Source organism: Telmatherina bonti (assembly GCF_933228915.1).
Source record: "Telmatherina bonti genome assembly, chromosome: 15".
Taxonomy (NCBI): domain Eukaryota; kingdom Metazoa; phylum Chordata; class Actinopteri; order Atheriniformes; family Telmatherinidae; genus Telmatherina; species Telmatherina bonti.
In genome coordinates, this window is record NC_136613.1 from 36,182,770 (window position 1) to 36,201,407 (window position 18,638).

Below are 18,638 nucleotides of genomic sequence, written 5' to 3' on the forward strand. Positions count from 1 at the left end.
CCGTTTTTAATACTTTTATTGATATTTAATTATCTGGATGTCTCCTTCTCAAGGAGAAAATGTCTCATTTTCAGCAAGTTATTTGGTGACTCTGATTTAATAAACATGTAATTCATGTTGTTGTTTCCAGTGTTCCTAATATTTTGTCCACATAACTGCACATGTTGCAAGATGGATTTATTGTTGTATTCCTCAACCCAGAAAAGGAGAAAAGTGCATAAAATATTTTATTTGACAGAAATGAGCCGACAGCAAAGCACGTTTAAATCACAGCCTTCTCCAGTTTAAACATAATTATGGTAGTTCTTCATCATCATCATCATCATCATCATCATCATCAGTGGCGATGGCGTCTCACTGTAGATGTGTGACAGCAAACAGCCAGCTTTGTTCTTTCATGGTGTCCTTGTGTCTGAGTGATGAAGAAAACACCTCGTCCTCCCCAGGTGAGAATGAAGGCTGTCCTGTGGGAGATGTGAGTCACACACACACACACACACACACACACAGCCGTTTAACCACAGCAGATACCAGAGGTGCGCGGATTCCTGAAGACAGGTCGATGATGATGAAGCACATGAAAACTGAATCAGCTGGATCAGAAAAGCTCTTTCTGAAGGATGTCCTCTCCTCCGCGTCCCACGCTGCAGCGCACAGAGAAATATACATTCTGTGCAAGTCCTGGAGGAAACCCACTTCCGCTCATTTCAACACCACGTGGACGCCGTCGCTGCTTTCATCTGTGAAGAGAGACGGATGCAGTGAAGGAGCGTGAAGCCGACTGCCATGTTGGCCCAGACTGTAGACTGTGTTCACCTCTTATTGTGTTGATGATGAAACTGGCTTCATCCTGGAAGTTCTGCACCATCTGAAACAGAGCAGATTATCGTAACACGTTCCAGAAACCGTCAGCACCACAGAGCATCACTCCTCATGTCGGACGAAGATTACTGATCATTGTGTCTGTAAACCGTCCAGATGCAAAATATTTAACCATTCAAACCATTTTCTTTATCGAAGCTAAACCAGTAAGAAGAAGCTGCAGCATTTAATCCCAGTGAGCCTGATGTTTCCATGGAGACGAGACGTTTCCATGGAGACCTGACGTTTCCATGGAGACGAGACGTTTCCACGGAGACGTGACATTTCCACAGAGATGTGATGTTTCCACGGAGACGTGACGTTTCCATGTGGAAGTGATGTTTCCATGGAGACGTGATGTTTTCAGATTCTGAGGCTAAAATGATGTAAAATAAACGTATGAACAGATAAAGCAGCATGAAGAGCAACCAGAAGTTTGTAGAAATAACACACAGATCAGCAGTGACCAAGCCTTTTCTGATCTACACATCATTCTCTCATGTCTGTAACACACACACACACACACACACACACACACACACACACACACACACACACACACACACACACACACACACACACACACACACACACACACACACACACACACACACACACACACACACACAGTTTCCATGTTTCCACACGTCTTCCTGCTACTATCTACCTGCTGTCCTCACTGCAGCACCTCCACCTCAGCTGCATCCCAAACGTCTGATGCAGGCTGGACCACATCTGGCCCAGACAACACAGCGCCATCACTGTGCCTGAAGTAGCCCGGATCCGGCCCAGACATGTACCGTCTGATCATCAACTTCACCCTGTCTCCATGTCTCTGATCGTCTCTGCTGTTTGTCTCAGTCCCCACATCTGGACATCTGCCTGCCTGTCATTTATTTTCCAAACTGCGTAGACCAGTTTGGGTTTGTGGGGAAACTGGAGTCCACCCCAGTGATCATCAGGTGAGGCAGGTACACCTGGACAGGTAACCAGTCCATCACAGGACCTTGTCTGTCTTCAGAAATCCTTTTTAATCATCACATGATGTTTTTCAGATCGATGCAGAGACCAGGCAGAAAACCAGATCGGTCCAGACTGAGGTTACACCTGCTAACGTCACCTGAGCAGGACTGGCGGGTTCCTAAGGGCTGCGTGGTGGACCATTACCTCATCAGAGACCAGGTCGTGGATCCCTGTGGTCTTCTGTCTGTAGATGCGTGTGATTTGCTGTGGAGTGAGGTTGTAGATCAAAGCTATTTTCTCAGACAAGTCCAGCAGAGTCCGCTCCTCCAGGTAGACAGCCTGGTAGACTGCAGAGAGGACCAGACAAAAACCAGGTCATCGTGGGTCAGGATTCCCCTTCCGCCCTGTCCATCGCTTCCCGTCACGGTGGCGGCGTGACGCGGCGTGACGCGGCGTGTCGCGGCGTGACGCGGCTCAGAGGACCATGGAAAGGCTTTCCATCAGAAAAGAGGTGAGAAGGAACTGAAAAGGTGTTTGGAAGAGCCCTGCTGATGACGGCGGAGACAAATCTGTTCCAGCTCTGAGTTTTATCGTCTTTCAACACATTTATCTGGTTTTCATCGGACCGTATTTATCTGTTTACCTGCCCTGGAAGCGAACACGGCGGCTAAACCCGCTTCGGTGCATCTTCTCCTGTTGGCTTGTTTACTAATACATGAAAAACAATGAAAAGGATTTTTAAAACCTGCCGAGTCCGCCTACTTTTTTATTAATGATAAACTGAATTACCAACAAAAAGTCTGCAGGCGTTACCGTGGCAACTGTCAGGTCAACCCGACGCCGCGCCGCCCTCTGCTGAAGCATGAGGGAACTTTCTAGAGGTGGACGTGGACTGAGGTGGACTGAGGTGGACGGAAGTGGACTGAGGTGGACTGAGGTGGACTGAAGTGGACTGAGGTGGACGGAAGTGGACTGAGGTGGACTGAGGTGGACTGAGGTGGACGGAAGTGGACGGAATTGGACTGAAGTGGACTGAGGTGGACAGAAGTGGACAGAAGTGGACTGAGGTGGACGGAAGTGGACTGAGGTGGACTGAGGTGGACAGAAGTGGACTGAGGTGGACTGAGGTGGACAGAAGTGGACGGAAGTGGACGGAAGTGGACTGAGGTGGACGGAAGTGGACTGAGGTGGACTGAGGTGGACGGAAGTGGACTGAGGTGGACTGAGGTGGACGGAAGTGGACTGAGGTGGACTGAGGTGGACGGAAGTGGACTGAGGTGGACGGAAGTGGACGGAAGTGGACTGAGGTGGACTGAGGTGGACGGAAGTGGACTGAAGTGGACTGAGGTGGACGGAAGTGGACTGAAGTGGACTGAGGTGGACGGAAGTGGACGGAAGTGGACTGAGGTGGACGGAAGTGGACGGAAGTGGACGGAAGTGGACGGAAGTGGACTGAAGTGGACTGAGGTGGACGGAAGTGGACTGAAGTGGACTGAGGTGGACGGAAGTGGACTGAGGTGGACGGAAGTGGACTGAGGTGGACTGAGGTGGACTGAAGTGGACTGAAGTGGACTGAGGTGGACGGAAGTGGACTGAGGTGGACTGAGGTGGACTGAGGTGGACGGAAGTGGACGGAATTGGACTGAAGTGGACGGAGGTGGACAGAAGTGGACGGAAGTGGACGGAAGTGGACTGAGGTGGACGGAAGTGGACTGAGGTGGACGGAAGTGGATGGAAGTGGACTGAAGTGGACGGAAGTGGACAGAAGTGGATTGAGGTGGACTGAGGTGGACAGAAGTGGACTGAAGTGGACGGAAGTGGACGGAAGTGGACTGAAGTGGACGGAGGTGGACAGAGGTGGACGGAGGTGGACGGAAGTGGACGGAAGTGGACTGGAATGGACGGAGGTGGACGGAAGGGGACTGAGGTGGACGGAAGTGGACTGGAATGGACGGAGGTGGACGGAAGTGGACGGAAGTGGATTGGAATGGACCGAGGTGGACTGAAGTGGACTGGAATGGACGGAGGTGGACTGAGGTGGACTGAGGTGGACGGAAGTGGACTGGAATGGACGGAGGTGGACGGAAGTGGACAGAAGTGGACTGGAATGGACCGAGGTGGACTGAAGTGGACTGGAATGGACGGAGGTGGACGGAAGTGGACTGGAATGGACGGAGGTGGACTGAGGTGGACGGAAGTGGACTGAAGTGGACTGAAGTGGACGGAAGTGGACGGAAGTGGACGGAAGTGGACTGAAGTGGACTGAGGTGGACTGAGGTGGACTGAGGTGGACGGAAGTGGACGGAAGTGGACGGAAGTGGACGGAGGTGGACTGAGGTGGACGGAAGTGGACGGAAGTGGACGGAAGTGGACGGAAGTGGACTGAGGTGGACGGAAGTGGACTGAGGTGGACTGAGGTGGACTGAAGTGGACGGAAGTGGACGGAAGTGGACGGAGGTGGACGGAGGTGGACAGAAGTGGATTGAGGTGGATTGAGGTGGACGGAAGTGGACGGAAGTGGACTGAGGTGGACGGAAGTGGACTGAGGTGGACGGAAGTGGACTGAAGTGGACTGAGGTGGACAGAAGTGGACAGAAGTGGACTGAGGTGGACGGAAGTGGACTGAGGTGGACGGAAGTGGACTGAGGTGGACTGAGGTGGACGGAAGTGGACGGAAGTGGACTGAGGTGGACAGAGGTGGACTGAGGTGGACTGAGGTGGACTGAAGTGGACAGAAGTGGACTGAAGTGGACAGAAGTGGACTGAGGTGGACGGAGGTGGACGGAAGTGGACTGAGGTGGACTGAGGTGGACGGAAGTGGACGGAAGTGGACTGAGGTGGACTGAGGTGGACGGAAGTGGACGGAAGTGGACGGAAGTGGACTGGAATGGACGGAGGTGGACGGAAGTGGACTGGAATGGACCGAGGTGGACGGAAGTGGACGGAAGTGGACTGGAATGGACCGAGGTGGACTGAAGTGGACTGGAATGGACGGAGGTGGACGGAAGTGGACTGGAATGGACGGAGGTGGACTGAGGTGGACGGAAGTGGACTGGAATGGACGGAGGTGGACGGAGGTGGACGGAGGTGGACGGAAGTGGACTGAGGTGGACGGAAGTGGACTGGAATGGACGGAGGTGGACTGAGGTGGACTGAGGTGGACGGAGGTGGACGGAAGTGGACGGAAGTGGACGGAAGTGGACTGGAATGGACGGAGGTGGACGGAAGTGGACTGGAATGGACCGAGGTGGACTGAAGTGGACTGGAATGGACGGAGGTGGACGGAAGTGGACTGGAATGGACGGAGGTGGACTGAGGTGGACGGAAGTGGACTGGAATGGACGGAGGTGGACTGAGGTGGACGGAGGTGGACGGAGGTGGACTGAGGTGGACGGAAGTGGACTGGAATGGACGGAGGTGGACGGAAGTGGACTGGAATGGACGGAGGTGGACGGAAGTGGACTGAGGTGGACTGAGGTGGACGGAAGTGGACTGGAATGGACGGAGGTGGACTGAGGTGGACTGAGGTGGACGGAGGTGGACTGAGGTGGACGGAGGTGGACGGAGGTGGACTGAAGTGGACTGAAGTGGACGGAGGTGGACGGAAGTGGACTGGAATGGACGGAGGTGGACGGAGGTGGACTGAGGTGGACGGAAGTGGACGGAAGTGGACTGAGGTGGACGGAAGTGGACGGAGGTGGACTGAAGTGGACGGAGGTGGACGGAAGTGGACTGGAATGGACGGAGGTGGATGGAAGTGGACTGGAATGGACGGAGGTGGACGGAGGTGGACTGAGGTGGACGGAAGTGGACGGAGGTGGACTGAAGTGGACGGAGGTGGATGGAAGTGGACTGGAATGGACGGAGGTGGACGGAGGTGGACTGAGGTGGACGGAAGTGGACTGAGGTGGACGGAAGTGGACTGAGGTGGACTGAGGAAAGTTGGCATAAAAGCAGAAACTGGACCTGAACACGTCCAACGTCAGAACTGATGGTGTAAATAAAGTTGAAACAAACACCGTCCACCTGGAACCGGAACCGGAACCACATCAGGACCACGGGATGTGGACTTACCTTCTCGTCCCGGTTTGATGGACGGCTGGCTTCTGGTTGGCTGCTGACAGACGTAGATGGTGAGTCGAGGTTGGACACACCTGGGAGACGTGAGCAGGAACATGAGAACCAGCTGAAACCTGTTTCTGTTTTCAAACTTTAAACTATTTCTGCACCTTTGCTTTCTTACAAAGAATATTTAAAAAGATAAAAAGATTTAAAAAAAACAAATGAACATAAACATCTACTGCCCCCTTCTGTCAACATGGAACATCCCAACATGATGGCCACAGGGAACCAATGAGAAAGCTCTGCGTTGTCACATGACTGGAACTGATTCACACGAAACAGCGTCGCTATTTCTCCAAAACATTTCCTGCATCTTTCTGTCTGCAAACATTTATCACCACAACACCGTCATGTCCGTCTTTCTGTCTGCAAACATTTATCACCACAACACCGTCATGTCCGTCTTTCTGTCTGCAAACATTTATCACCACAACACCGTCATGTCCGTCTTTCTGTCTGCAAACATTTATCACCACAACACCGTCATGTCCGTCTTTCTGTCTGCAAACATTTATCACCACAACACCGTCATGTCCGTCTTTCTGTCTGCAAACATTTATCACCACAACACCGTCATGTCCGTCTTTCTGTCTGCAAACATTTATCACCACAACACCGTCATGTCCGTCTTTCTGTCTGCAAACATTTATCACCACAACACCGTCATGTCCGTCTTTCTGTCTGCAAACATTTATCACCACAACACCGTCATGTCCGTCTTTCTGTCTGCAAACATTTATCACCACAACACCGTCATGTCAACACCAGAACCCCCCCCTTCCCGGAAACCCTTATAAACCCTGTCCATGGCCGTGTAGCTGGTTTTAGGACGGTGTCTGGCGTCCCAGTGGAGCTTTACCAGTTCACACTGGTTCTGTCTCACCTTCCCTTCATGGTGTTAAACAGCCGAATGCCATCTGCCGGACCACAGATCTGGATCAGGTCCTCGCGGCTCAACCGGAGGAGATCAGCGCCTGCAACAGAAGACAGTCTGGTTCTGGACTAGGCAGTCCTGCGGTCTGACCCGGCGCCCCACATCAGTTACCTGAGAAGCTGGAGAAGAGCCTGGAGAACGGCGAGAAGCGGTGGCGCTGCAGCCACTGCTGCGTGTCCTGCGGCGAGGACGACGGCAGGAGGTGCTGCAGTCAAAAAACAACAAGAGTCCGTCATGTGAGTACAGCGGTCTCCAGATACTGTCCTGAAGGGGAGCCAGACCTTTCCCACGGCTCCACTACTTACATCAGAGCAGCCCGGCATGAACACCTCCACCTGCTGGCTGGGAGAAACGTTGCTGCAGGGAGAATAAGGCACATGAGGAGCAGTCAGACCAGGAGGTTTTCTGCTCATGGTGGTGTCATGTTTCAGGCTGCTGGTGTGGAAAACAGCTTCTATACATCTGCTTTACGAGGAATGCATGGCAGACATCAGGGAGGGCTACAGGAGCCCAGCAGGGACAAACAAATGCTGACATGAAGCAAACCAGGCTGAGCAGAAAACACGGACGTTAACCACGTAGACGGCCAGCCAGTCCGGTTGTCATGACAACGGAGAGGTAGGCGTGCACGTGGCTTACCCGTCGCTGAAAGCACATGGCGTGGGCGAGCTGTGGTAGACCGGTGACGGCGTGCTGCTGCTGCTGCTGTGGGTGGTGAGATTCAGAGCATCGGGCCACGGGGAGCACTGCAGACACAGGAACAGTCCGGTCAGCAGCAACGCCGCATCAAACATCTGGATCAGCTGTTTGTCACCAGGTGTTCAACCTGCAACTTCCTCCTTCATCATCATCATGGTCCAGCAGCAGGAAGCTGCAGCCGTCCCTGCCGGATGACAGCGTCAGCGCTGACCCGAAGCAGCACGACTCTGGATGTTTCTCAGTTCAGGGTCTGCACACCTCCAAGTCTACAGACTGCGGAGGCAACGAAGTGTTCTACGAGGTCTGCACACACCGAAGTGCCTTTCTGCCAGTAAAATGAGACGGCCTCTCTAGTGGACGAAAATTACCCATAGTGCTCCAGTCTTCCGTTGCCTGGCAACTACATATGCCAGGTTTATCGAATTACTGATCCCATTCTTCCACAAAAAGACACAAAAATATTTTTTAAATGACAGAAAATGGTGCCAGTAATTAAACTTTGTTTTATTTTAATTTTCTTTTGTGTGTAAATGAGCAACATGAGGCGGTTTAGACGAGCTCTCCTCTGGCTGACGGCTCATCATATCAAGCTGACGTTAACTTCAGTGGAAAATGTTAGACACATATACAGTCGTCTTCATATGTATTCATACCCTCCCATTAAAGAAGGAGAAAACAGCTGCCTGGGAAATAAGATGAAACTGACAATAGTAATAATAAACATTATTTTCTAATTCTGGTTCAATAGAAATATTTTTTTTAAAAAGCAAACCAATATGATAAAATAACATGTGTTACATCACTCAAACTAATAAACTGACCTTGCAGTCAGGTGTTTTCTGTTCCTCCCAGTCAGACTTCTGCACCTGTTGACAGGTATTTTCTCCCACTGTTCAACAGTAAAATGCTCTAATCTGTCCAGGATCGATTTGTTTGTTTTTTTTCCTTTAACTAAATTAAATAACAAAGCAATGTCTTTTATCACTGGATTATAATTTAGCACATTTTTAATTATTGTTTAATTTTTTCAGTCTCCAGTTATCTGAGTGACTGTAATAAATTCAGCCTTTTCTTTAATGAAAGGGGACGAAGACATCTGAGGACGACTGGAATGAAATTCGTTTGTGGTTATTGGAGACAAATATGTGTGTGTTTATACATAAAAATAAATAAACAAACAGTCTGGCTAGTGCGGTACCTACACCAGCGCTCTGCTGCTCATTCTTTTCTGGAGCGCAATGAATTCTGGGACAGGGGAGGGTGCAAAGGATACATCTCTTGTATCCTTGGTTTTAAGCTAATCTGGAGCCAAACGAAGTGCGGATTTGAAGGGGGGACTGGAAGGAGCCTCTGAATTGAAACAGCACTTGGCGCGCCATGATGACGCATGCAGCCGACGAATCCGCACTTGGAAGTGTGCAGAACCTGAATTGAGAAACACCCATAATCTCCTTTTTCTGCGTCTCTGCCGCCGATCAGCTGATCTTTGCTCTCACTAACGTTACCGACATGACATTATGTCACACCGCCTCCATGTTCTACGCCACCCAACGCCGACAGTCTTGGACGTGATGATCCAAACCTGGTCCAAACCGGTTTCAGGGGGACAACCGGTTTGGCAGTTTCCTCTCCTGCTGTCTTCAGCTGCTAATCGAGCGTCTCTGGCGTTGCAGCGCTGTGCTGTAAACTCCTCCCACAGCCGCTTTGCTTTCATTCAGACACTGTTGCCAACTTGGAGACTTTCTCGCTAAATCTGGAGACTTTTTTTGTTAAAAGCGACAAATCTAGCAGCTTTTACTGGAGTTATTAGAGACTTTTCTGGTGTTGTGGCGACTGACTTGAAGGCACATATTGTTCTGCAGTTACTGTAAGGAAGGAGCAGCGGGAGCCTCTCCCGTCCTAAAGCACTCCCAGGCGGCCAGTCTCAGTCGGCTCCGGCTGCATGGAGAGAAATTTGTCTTTATTATTCAATCAAACTAAAAATTATTTTTGAGAGCAAAACAAGAGAGAGGAATCAATTTTTTTTGTTGAGATAGAAACAAATTAGGTTCCAATTAAAAATATATATATATATTTGAGAAAGCATACTGCTCCAGCTTCAATCAAAACTAATGTTTTTAAATCAAAACTACAGTTTTCTTCAATCAAAATTAATGTTTGTAAGTCAGAAATTACAACCATTGTGCATAAAAATACGTCTTTTTCTCTTTACAGTTAAAAACATTTGGTTACAAGTTGTAAAGTTTTGTTTGCAAATCAGTCCTCTTTGCTTGCAAATTCTAAAGTTTTAGTTGCGAATTTAACTGCATTTGATGGGCGGGGCCTGCGCTGGTTAGTGAGAGCAGAGTTTCTATTGGTTGGTTTTGATGGGCGGGGCCTGCGCTGGTGAGTGAGAGCAGAGTTTCTATTGGTTGGTTTTGATGGGCGGGGCCTGCGCTGGTGAGTGAGAGCAGAGTTTCTATTGGTTGGTTTTGATGGGCGGGGCCTGTGCTGGTTAGTGAGAGCAGAGTTTCTATTGGTTGGTTTTGATGGGCGGGGCCTGCGCTGGTGAGTGAGAGCAGAGTTTCTATTGGTTGGTTTTGATGGGCGGGGCCTGCGCTGGTGAGTGAGAGCAGAGTTTCTATTGGTTGGTTTTGATGGGCGGGGCCTGCGCTGGTGAGTGAGAGCAGAGTTTCTATTGGTTGGTTTTGATGGGCGGGGCCTGTGCTGGTTAGTGAGAGCAGAGTTTCTATTGGTTGGTTTTGATGGGCGGGGCCTGCGCTGGTGAGTGAGAGCAGAGTTTCTATTGGTTGGTTTTGATGGGCGGGGCCTGCGCTGGTGAGTGAGAGCAGAGTTTCTATTGGTTGGTTTTGATGGGCGGGGCCTGCGCTGATGAGTGAGAGCAGAGTTTCTATTGGTTGGTTTTGATGGGCGGGGTCTGCGCCGGTGAGTGAGAGCAGAGTTTCTATTGGTTGGTTTTCGATGGGCGGGGCCTGCGCTGGTGAGTGAGAGCAGAGAAAAGGACTTATTTTTATGCACAATGGTTGTAATTTCTGACTTACAAACATTAGTTTTGATTGAAGAAAACTGTAGATTTGATTGAAGTTGGAGAAGTATGCTTTCTCAAATATATATATTTTTTAATTGGAACCTAATTAGTTTTTATCTCTACAAAAAAATTGATTTCTCACTTTCTTCCCATTTTTGGTTTCAAATTTAACTTTTTTGATTGGACAATAAAGACACAAATTTCTCTCCATATGGCTGCAGGTCAATGTAGAATACCTGCAGTAGGTTGTGGACGTTCACTACAACAAAGTTTATATCATTGTCAGTGACAACTGGCTGCATTATTCTTGTATAAACGCACAGGTAGTTCAACGAGTTAAACACTAATATCCCTGTGGTTTGGCAGCGGTTGTTTGGCATAAAAACTACATCCAGGCCAACATGAAATAATTTGTATAATTTGTAAAAAAATGTTGTAAAAAAAAAGAAATACAAATTTGTTATAAAATGTTTCCTGTGTGGGACCATGATGATAAAAGCGGATTAAACAACCGGAACCGTGCATTAAACGGTTATAACACCCACGCTGAGTGGAGAACACCACGACACGCATCGTTGTTTAATCCTTACTTATATTCATCTATTCAGTTTACATCAGTATTTGCACTTTGTCGAGACAAAGCTTCATTGTTTAAAAGCCACCGTGTAATGTTAACTATATTCATGTTGCTAAAGATAAAAGGATAATCGTGTTAAATAATCCAAATATCAATTTCAGTCAAAATAATCGTGATTATAATTATTGCCATAATCGGGCAGCCCCACCGGCTACGTGAATACATTCTGAACATCTTTAAAACGCAGTCAACGTGCTGTAAAGTGAAAGAAATCAACGTTTTTCTGATCCTGACGTGGAGTTTCTGTCCCGCCAGGTGTGAGCCGCCATGTCAGGACGGTGTTTCTGGGTTCCAAACTCCCTCCCGGTGCTTAAAACCTGACAACAGAGCATTGCTATGAAAACATAAGTGTGTGTAGCAACAACGTGTTTACATGCTGAGGTCTGCAGGGGAAGAAATATTCTCAGGTTGGAGCCCTCCGGCGTGGCGGTGTTACATCACCGCCAGCATTACGCAACATCGGCTTCATCTTCCTCACAGTATGAATAACACGCCAGGTTAGCAGAAACTACTGATTCACCTGCTGTTCTTGGTGACGCACCAATCATTGACCACCAGCAGGAGCACTTTAAAAAGCATCGCTCCAGATGTGGGAGTTACTCATTACCAGGCCGAGACTGATGGTGGGTTAGCTAACTAACCAGACCCGATCAACACTAACTAACCAGACCCGATCAACACTCTGATCACACTAACTAACCAGACCCGATCGACACTAACTAACCAGACCCGATCGACACTAACTAACCAGACCCGATCGACACTAACTAACCAGACCCGATCGACACTCTGATCACACTAACTAACCAGACCCGATCGACACTAACTAACCAGACCCGATCGACACTAACTAACCAGACCCGATCGACACTAACTAACCAGACCCGATCGACACTAACTAACCAGACCCGATCGACACTCTGATCACACTAACTAACCAGACCCGATCGACACTCTGATCACACTAACTAACCAGACCCGATCAACACTCTGATCACACTAACTAACCAGACCCGATCAACACTCTGATCACACTAACTAACCAGACCCGATCAACACTCTGATCACACTAACTAACCAGACCCGATCAACACTCTGATCATACTAACTAACCAGACCCGATCAACACTAACTAACCAGACCCGATCAACACTCTGATCACACTAACTAACCAGACCCGATCGACACTCTGATCACACTAACTAACCAGACCCGATCGACACTCTGATCACACTAACTAACCAGACCCGATCAACACTCTGATCACACTAACTAACCAGACCCGATCAACACTCTGATCACACTAACTAACCAGACCCGATCAACACTCTGATCACACTAACTAACCAGACCCGATCAACACTCTGATCACACTAACTAACCAGACCCGATCAACACTCTGATCATACTAACTAACCAGACCCGATCAACACTAACTAACCAGACCCGATCAACACTAACTAACCAGACCCAATCAACACTAACTAACCAGACCCGATCAACACTCTGATCATACTAACTAACCAGACCCGATCAACACTAACTAACCAGACCCGATCAACACTAACTAACCAGACCCGATCAGCAGAGCTCCAACACAGAGCTGCCGGGTGGAACTGGATTATGAAGTTATTCTGATTCTGACTGGTAGTTGTTGTGTTTTGCACCCGTCTGCATGGTGTCTGATGTGTGTCGGGGCTAGGGGTTAAAGGCTAGGGGTTAGGGGTTAGGGGTTAGGGATTGGAGTTTTTCTCAATGACTCCCCCTGAATCAGTTCATTAACCGAAACTGTTAGTAGGGAGCCAAAGGCAATGCACGTCACTCTGGGCTCCATTTCTCTGTGGTTGTGTTGGACTTGCTTTTTTGTTTTTAAGAAGTGTAATCTTGATTATTTTGGCCAGTATCAGGTAAGTTTTGTTTTTGGTTGAGTATTGAGTAAGGTTCTTTTTCCATTACTTGACATTGATAAGTATTTTGGTCTCTTGGTTTACTTTCAAGTTTGTTATTTAATATTGGTTGTCTTTTACCTTTGTTTTAGGACACATCATCAGTAGTGGACCTCGGGATCACAGGGTGTTTCGGCCATTATCACTAGACACCCTCCCAAGGAAGGCCCTGCCGAGGTCGATCAAGCCCTGGAGTGTGTCCCATTGCCAATTGGGGTTAGGGTTGTTTTAAGCTTACACATTTGTACACTTGTGTTGCTTTAAAGTCTTTCAAATACACATTTGCATCTGTTTCTTACTTTGCTTTAGGATGAGTAGTTAGGGTTCGGCAAAGGTTACTTGCTAGGGTAACAAACTGAAGCAAGTAGGTTAAGTTTAGGGAAGTATTACAGGGTAAGGTAGTAAGTTCTAAAGGGTTGGGTATTAGGTGGAGTTGGTTAGGTTTAGGAAAGAATTACTGGGCAAGGTAGTAAGGTCTAGAAGGGTTAACTATTAGGGTGGAGTTGGTTAGGCTTAGGGAAGAATTGTTGAGCAAGGTAGTAAGTTCTAGAAGGGTTAGCTATTAGGGTGGAGTTGGTTAGGTTTAGGGAAGAATTGTTGAGCAAGGGAGTAAGTTCTAGAAGGGTTAACTATTAGGGTGGAGTTGGTTAGGCTTAGGGAAGAATTGTTGAGCAAGGTAGTAAGTTCTAGAAGGGTTAGCTATTAGGGTGGAGTTGGTTAGGTTTAGGGAAGAATTGTTGAGCAAGGGAGTAAGTTCTAGAAGGGTTAGCTATTAGGGTGGAGTTGGTTAGGTTTAAGAAAGAAATACTGGGCAAGGCAGTAAGTTTTCAGAGGCTAGGTATCAGGGACGAGTTTGTTAAGCGAGTCGGTTAGGTTTAGGAAAGTATTACAGGGTAAAGCAGTAAGTTCTCAAGGGTCCAGTATTGGGAGTAAATTGGTTAGGTTTAGAATAGAATTACTGGGTAAGGTAATAAGTTAAAGAAGGGTTAGCTATTGGGGTGGAGTTGGTTAGGTTTAGAATAAAATAACTGGGCAAGATCGTAAGTTTTAAAGGGTTAGGTTTAGGATTAGGATTAGGGGTTAGGGTTAGGACTTGCCTCGTGCATGACCTGCGCTGTTTAACCGAACTCTCACCTCCTTCAGCAGGGTGGTCTCATGGGACGGCTGGTACTTCTCTCTGTCTTGAGAGGTCTTTTTGTCCATCTTCTCCCGGTCTGTCTTCAGTTTGCGATCAGCTCCTTTGGGCTAAAAGCCAACATGAGGTCAGAGGAACTCAGGCTCTGCTCTGGCCAATCCTGGCTCAGCTTCATACCTTGAAGACCTTGACTTGGCAGCTGGAGGAATGAACGTGCTCCATGTACTCGCCGTGGTCGTTGGTGGTGAAGGTGTCCACCTGGACACGGAAGGGGACGCCCTTCTCCCCGCCGTGCTTCCTGGGGGTGAACTCGGTACTGATGCAGTTCACCTGAGAGACAGCAGAAGATGAAGCAACAGGGAGACGGGACCCCCCCACCCCAGATGGCGACCAGCCAGACGCCAGCAGTACCTGGATGAAAACCGAGGCGTTCTTCATCGGATCCCAGAGGAACTCGATGGTGTTGAGGTGCAGAGGGTCCGAGCGAGGCTCCAGGACCCCCACGGATAGCGGGATATCTGCAGGTTCAGAGTCAGCCGGGTCACAAACATGATTCTGGTTCTGCCGCCTCATATCAGCGCCGTATCGTCACCTATATCCAGGATGCGGTCTCCAGGTCGGTTCCACCTCCATCCCTCCAGCTGCTGGTGCTCCACGTACTGCAGCCGGCGGTCATGAAACACCACGCGCACGATGCTCTGTGGAGAAGCGGGGTCTGGTTTCAGGCTGCAGATGAGCGGCAGCGTGAACGGAACCGTTCGCTCGCCGCCCGACCACTGAGCTGCAGGGCGGCGAGCGAAGAGGCTCCCCGACATTCAGGCGTGAGGGAGCCGCTTTACGGGCTCGGGCCTGGAGGCGCTCCATGACACGTTTAATGCAGCGAAACGATGCTGGGAAAGGAGACGCTCGGCGGACCGACTCCCCTCAGAGCTCCCACATCCTGACAGTCCAGAACATCGGAACCGGGCTGGACAGCAAAGCACTGCAGAGGATTTACGTCATCTCCTCCGTCAGCTCAGCTCGCTGTGGAGGTGCAGACGCTTTGCTTACAGGTGTGGTTGCTCCCTACTGCACCTGAACGCACCACGCAGCCTGACGCCAGTTTTAAACTCATCAGACGGGGGGGGTGTTCTGCAGCTACAGCTCCCGCCGCTTAAAGCAGACCCCAGTGGGACAACGGGATGACACCAGTAGCTGAAACCACCAACATGAAGTTAACAACCTGTGGAAACGTGCATGGTTGGGATATTTATGGGCTCGTGCATGAGCGATTCTGCATCCGTTACGTCATGTGTTTGCAGAGACGCCACCTGCCGCATTGTCCTGCTTCTAGGATGCTCCAGCCTGAAGGCGGGGTGTCTAACACCGGCAGCCTGGCGACAGAGGCGCGTTGAGAGGGTGCACTCACTGCAACTAACCGAGACACCTTCGGCTTGCTTCTGACTTCCGGGCTGTAAAGCTGAGTGTGAGGAAAACCTGGAGATGATGGAGGTAGCGAGACAGACAGGAGCTGCTCGCTGGGTTTTATCCACACTGCAGAGGCAGCAGCTTGTCTGCGTTTGTCTGATTTCTCTGCAGGATGCTTTAAGTCTCGGGGGGGGGAGCGAGGCAGGCGGAAGCAGGACGGCGTGGTCACATGACCCGGCTGAGCGAGTGTGTGCTGGAGATGTGAGGCGATGTCTGCTTGGTGTCAGAGGAAAGGAAAGTGGGGGTGATGGTACCGCGCTCTCCGAGGCCGACCCCCCGAAGCAGAAGGGAGGGTTCGGGGACCCGCCACAAACCGGGAAAGGCAGACTTGAAAACAGACAAGAGAAGAAAGAGGAGGAGGTGACATGGATGTTAAAACAGACACACATAATGCCTTACACCTACCTTCACATATCTGCTGCTTATATCTGTATACTCCACTAGCTTTCTGTTAAGCATACGGATTTCGTAGGACTGACCTACATTTTAAAACATTAAAAAAAAAACCTGATTAAAATTGAAAAATGGGGAATGAATCAATCAGAAAAAAGGGGCAGCAGAAGGAAAGTGAGAAAGAAGCCAGCTGCATCCTGATCGGTGCTGCTGGACTGAGCTGCACCCCCCCTGCAATCAGCCTGCTGGCCAGAGGTTACGCACAAGCTTTCATCGTAGTTCTACTCCAAACAAATTACTGAAGAGCAGAGAAGCAGGACGAAGAGCAGGAGAGACAGCAGGCTGAGTTAGATCAGGAGATACAACATGTCAACAACACACACATGCTGCCCAGAAACACTCAGATCAAGTCGGATTTCATCTGAACAGAAAACACGTCCATTGATCCCATTTTACTCAAAACAACTCATCATTTTACTCAAACTTTGTTAATTCTGGCTTCTATAAAAACTCATTCAGGTTCTTTCAGCCTGATTCTTCCGGTTTTATTCTCTTCAACCTCCTTAAACCTTTTCTAACAACTCCTGTTTATTGATCTATTTTTTACATAACTTATTTAATATGAGATTAAATGTGATGTCTTCACATTTATTTTGGTTTTATGTAACTAAAAAGCTCTGAGTTCTGATCTGCAGAAATCAGGTTGCAAGGTTTCAATCTGCAACGTCTCTCAAACTGCTTTCAAACTAACTTTATGTAAAATGGCGATTTATCATCATCAGGTTTGAACAAACGGACATAAAAAGCCACATCTGCTGCTGCACGAGACAAGCCGAGCGTCATGCAGGCGCCGAGCGTGCAGGACGGGTAGCTACCTTGGTTCAGGTAGGTAAGCGTCTCCTCCTGCTGCTTCACAGCCGGGGATGTGGCCGCACACAGGACGTACTGGAACGGCGTCCTCTTGGCGCCGCTGTCTGCCATCAGCCGGGCTTCTTCACTCTTCAGGAAAGGCGCCAAGGCGTCTCTGAGAGGACAAGGACAACAGACCACCGTGCTTTTTACTCCTTATGTGATCACGTCTAATGATCAAAGGTTGCTGCTGCAGAGCGCGTCAATCTGAACGAGGAGAAACGGCGTTTTATCTCTGAAATGTCCACATACAGCAGAGCTGATCTGCCGGCAGGACGTTACCTGATGTAGGAGGCGGAGTGCCGGCAGGACGTTACCTGATGTAGGAGGCGGAGTGCTGGTGGTACGACTCCGGCTGGGAATGGCAGAACAGCATGGTGTCCTCTTCTTCTTCTACGGCAGAACCAGGCGACAGGTGAGGAGACAGCAAGCTGCTTCGCTGGATTCCTCGGCTTTCAGCTCGGAGAGGTGTGCAGCGCCTCTTATATTGCCCCCTGTGATGTCATCACCACCCCATTAGCATACCTTGGGTGACCTTTGGGGAGGCGGAGCGTGCTGCACACCTCCTCCTTCAGTTCCAATGTCTGTCCTGGCCGATGGTGAGCAGCCGTCCCTCTGGCTCGGTTGTTGACACTGCCAACAGCTCGGCCTGGAGCTGCTCTGGACGTCCAGCTGCTTTCAGCTCCTTCTAGAGGGAAAGTTGTACTTTTCCCTCCCGTTTGTTACGGCCGGACGTTTCCAACAGGCAGCTGCAGGACAGACGTGCAGAACTCCTGCAGCTGCTGTCAGACGTCTGTCAGAGACCTGAGATTAGCAGCAGGTCATCTCAAAGTCTGCTCCGGTTAATGTTTACACGCTGCAGCTCAGACGGACGTCTGCAGGCAGGACAGAGACACAGACACGCTCAGCTCCGTTCACGCCGTTTATTTCTACAGCAAACGCTTTTCTTTACATCGTTGCAAATCGATAACAGGTGGAAGTAAACAAAAACAAAACCTCTGTACAATTTAACATGAGAACCAAATGAAACCTGCGGAGATAGAGTCTCTACAGACAGGTGTGAGGGGGACATGGAGACAGGAGGACAGACAGCAGCCAGGTGTGATGGGAAACGTCCCCAGAGCCGCAGGACGCTCCTCTGCAGCAGCATCTCACCACACCAACATGTCGCTGCTGGACATTCATTCACTGGTACAGAGCTGGTGGGTTCCCAGTAGTCCCACCAACAGAGCTGGTGGGTTCCCAGTAGTCCCACCAACAGAGCTGGTACGTTCCCAGTAGTCCCACCAACAGAACTGGTACGTTCCCAGTAGTCCCACCAACAGAACTGGTACGTTCCCAGTAGTCCCACCAACAGAGCTGGTACGTTCCCAGTAGTCCCACCAACAGAGCTGGTACGTTCCCAGTAGTCCCACCAACAGAGCTGGTGGGTTCCCAGTAGTCCCACCAACAGAGCTGGTACGTTCCCAGTAGTCCCACCAACAGAGCTGGTACGTTCCCAGTAGTCCCACCAACAGAACTGGTACGTTCCCAGTAGTCCCACC

The 18,638-nt window shown here is 49.6% G+C and overlaps 1 protein-coding gene across 1 annotated transcript; it reads right to left on the bottom strand.

Annotated features, from left to right (window-relative positions):
* Positions 1-250: 250 nt before the first annotated feature.
* Positions 251-17,716, bottom strand: tfcp2l1 (transcription factor CP2-like 1). Its single transcript, XM_079254616.1, has 15 exons — positions 17,412-17,716; positions 17,061-17,209; positions 16,192-16,271; positions 14,918-15,023; positions 14,737-14,843; positions 14,503-14,655; positions 14,325-14,435; positions 7,520-7,626; positions 7,186-7,237; positions 6,992-7,085; positions 6,830-6,920; positions 5,899-5,978; positions 2,029-2,171; positions 817-868; positions 251-740 (listed from the first exon to the last, which is right to left on the bottom strand). Exons 1-15 carry the CDS (start codon positions 17,468-17,470, stop codon positions 703-705), a joined length of 1,422 nt encoding a protein of 473 aa, XP_079110742.1. The 5' UTR covers positions 17,471-17,716; the 3' UTR covers positions 251-702.
* Between the last annotated feature and the right edge of the window lie 922 nt (positions 17,717-18,638).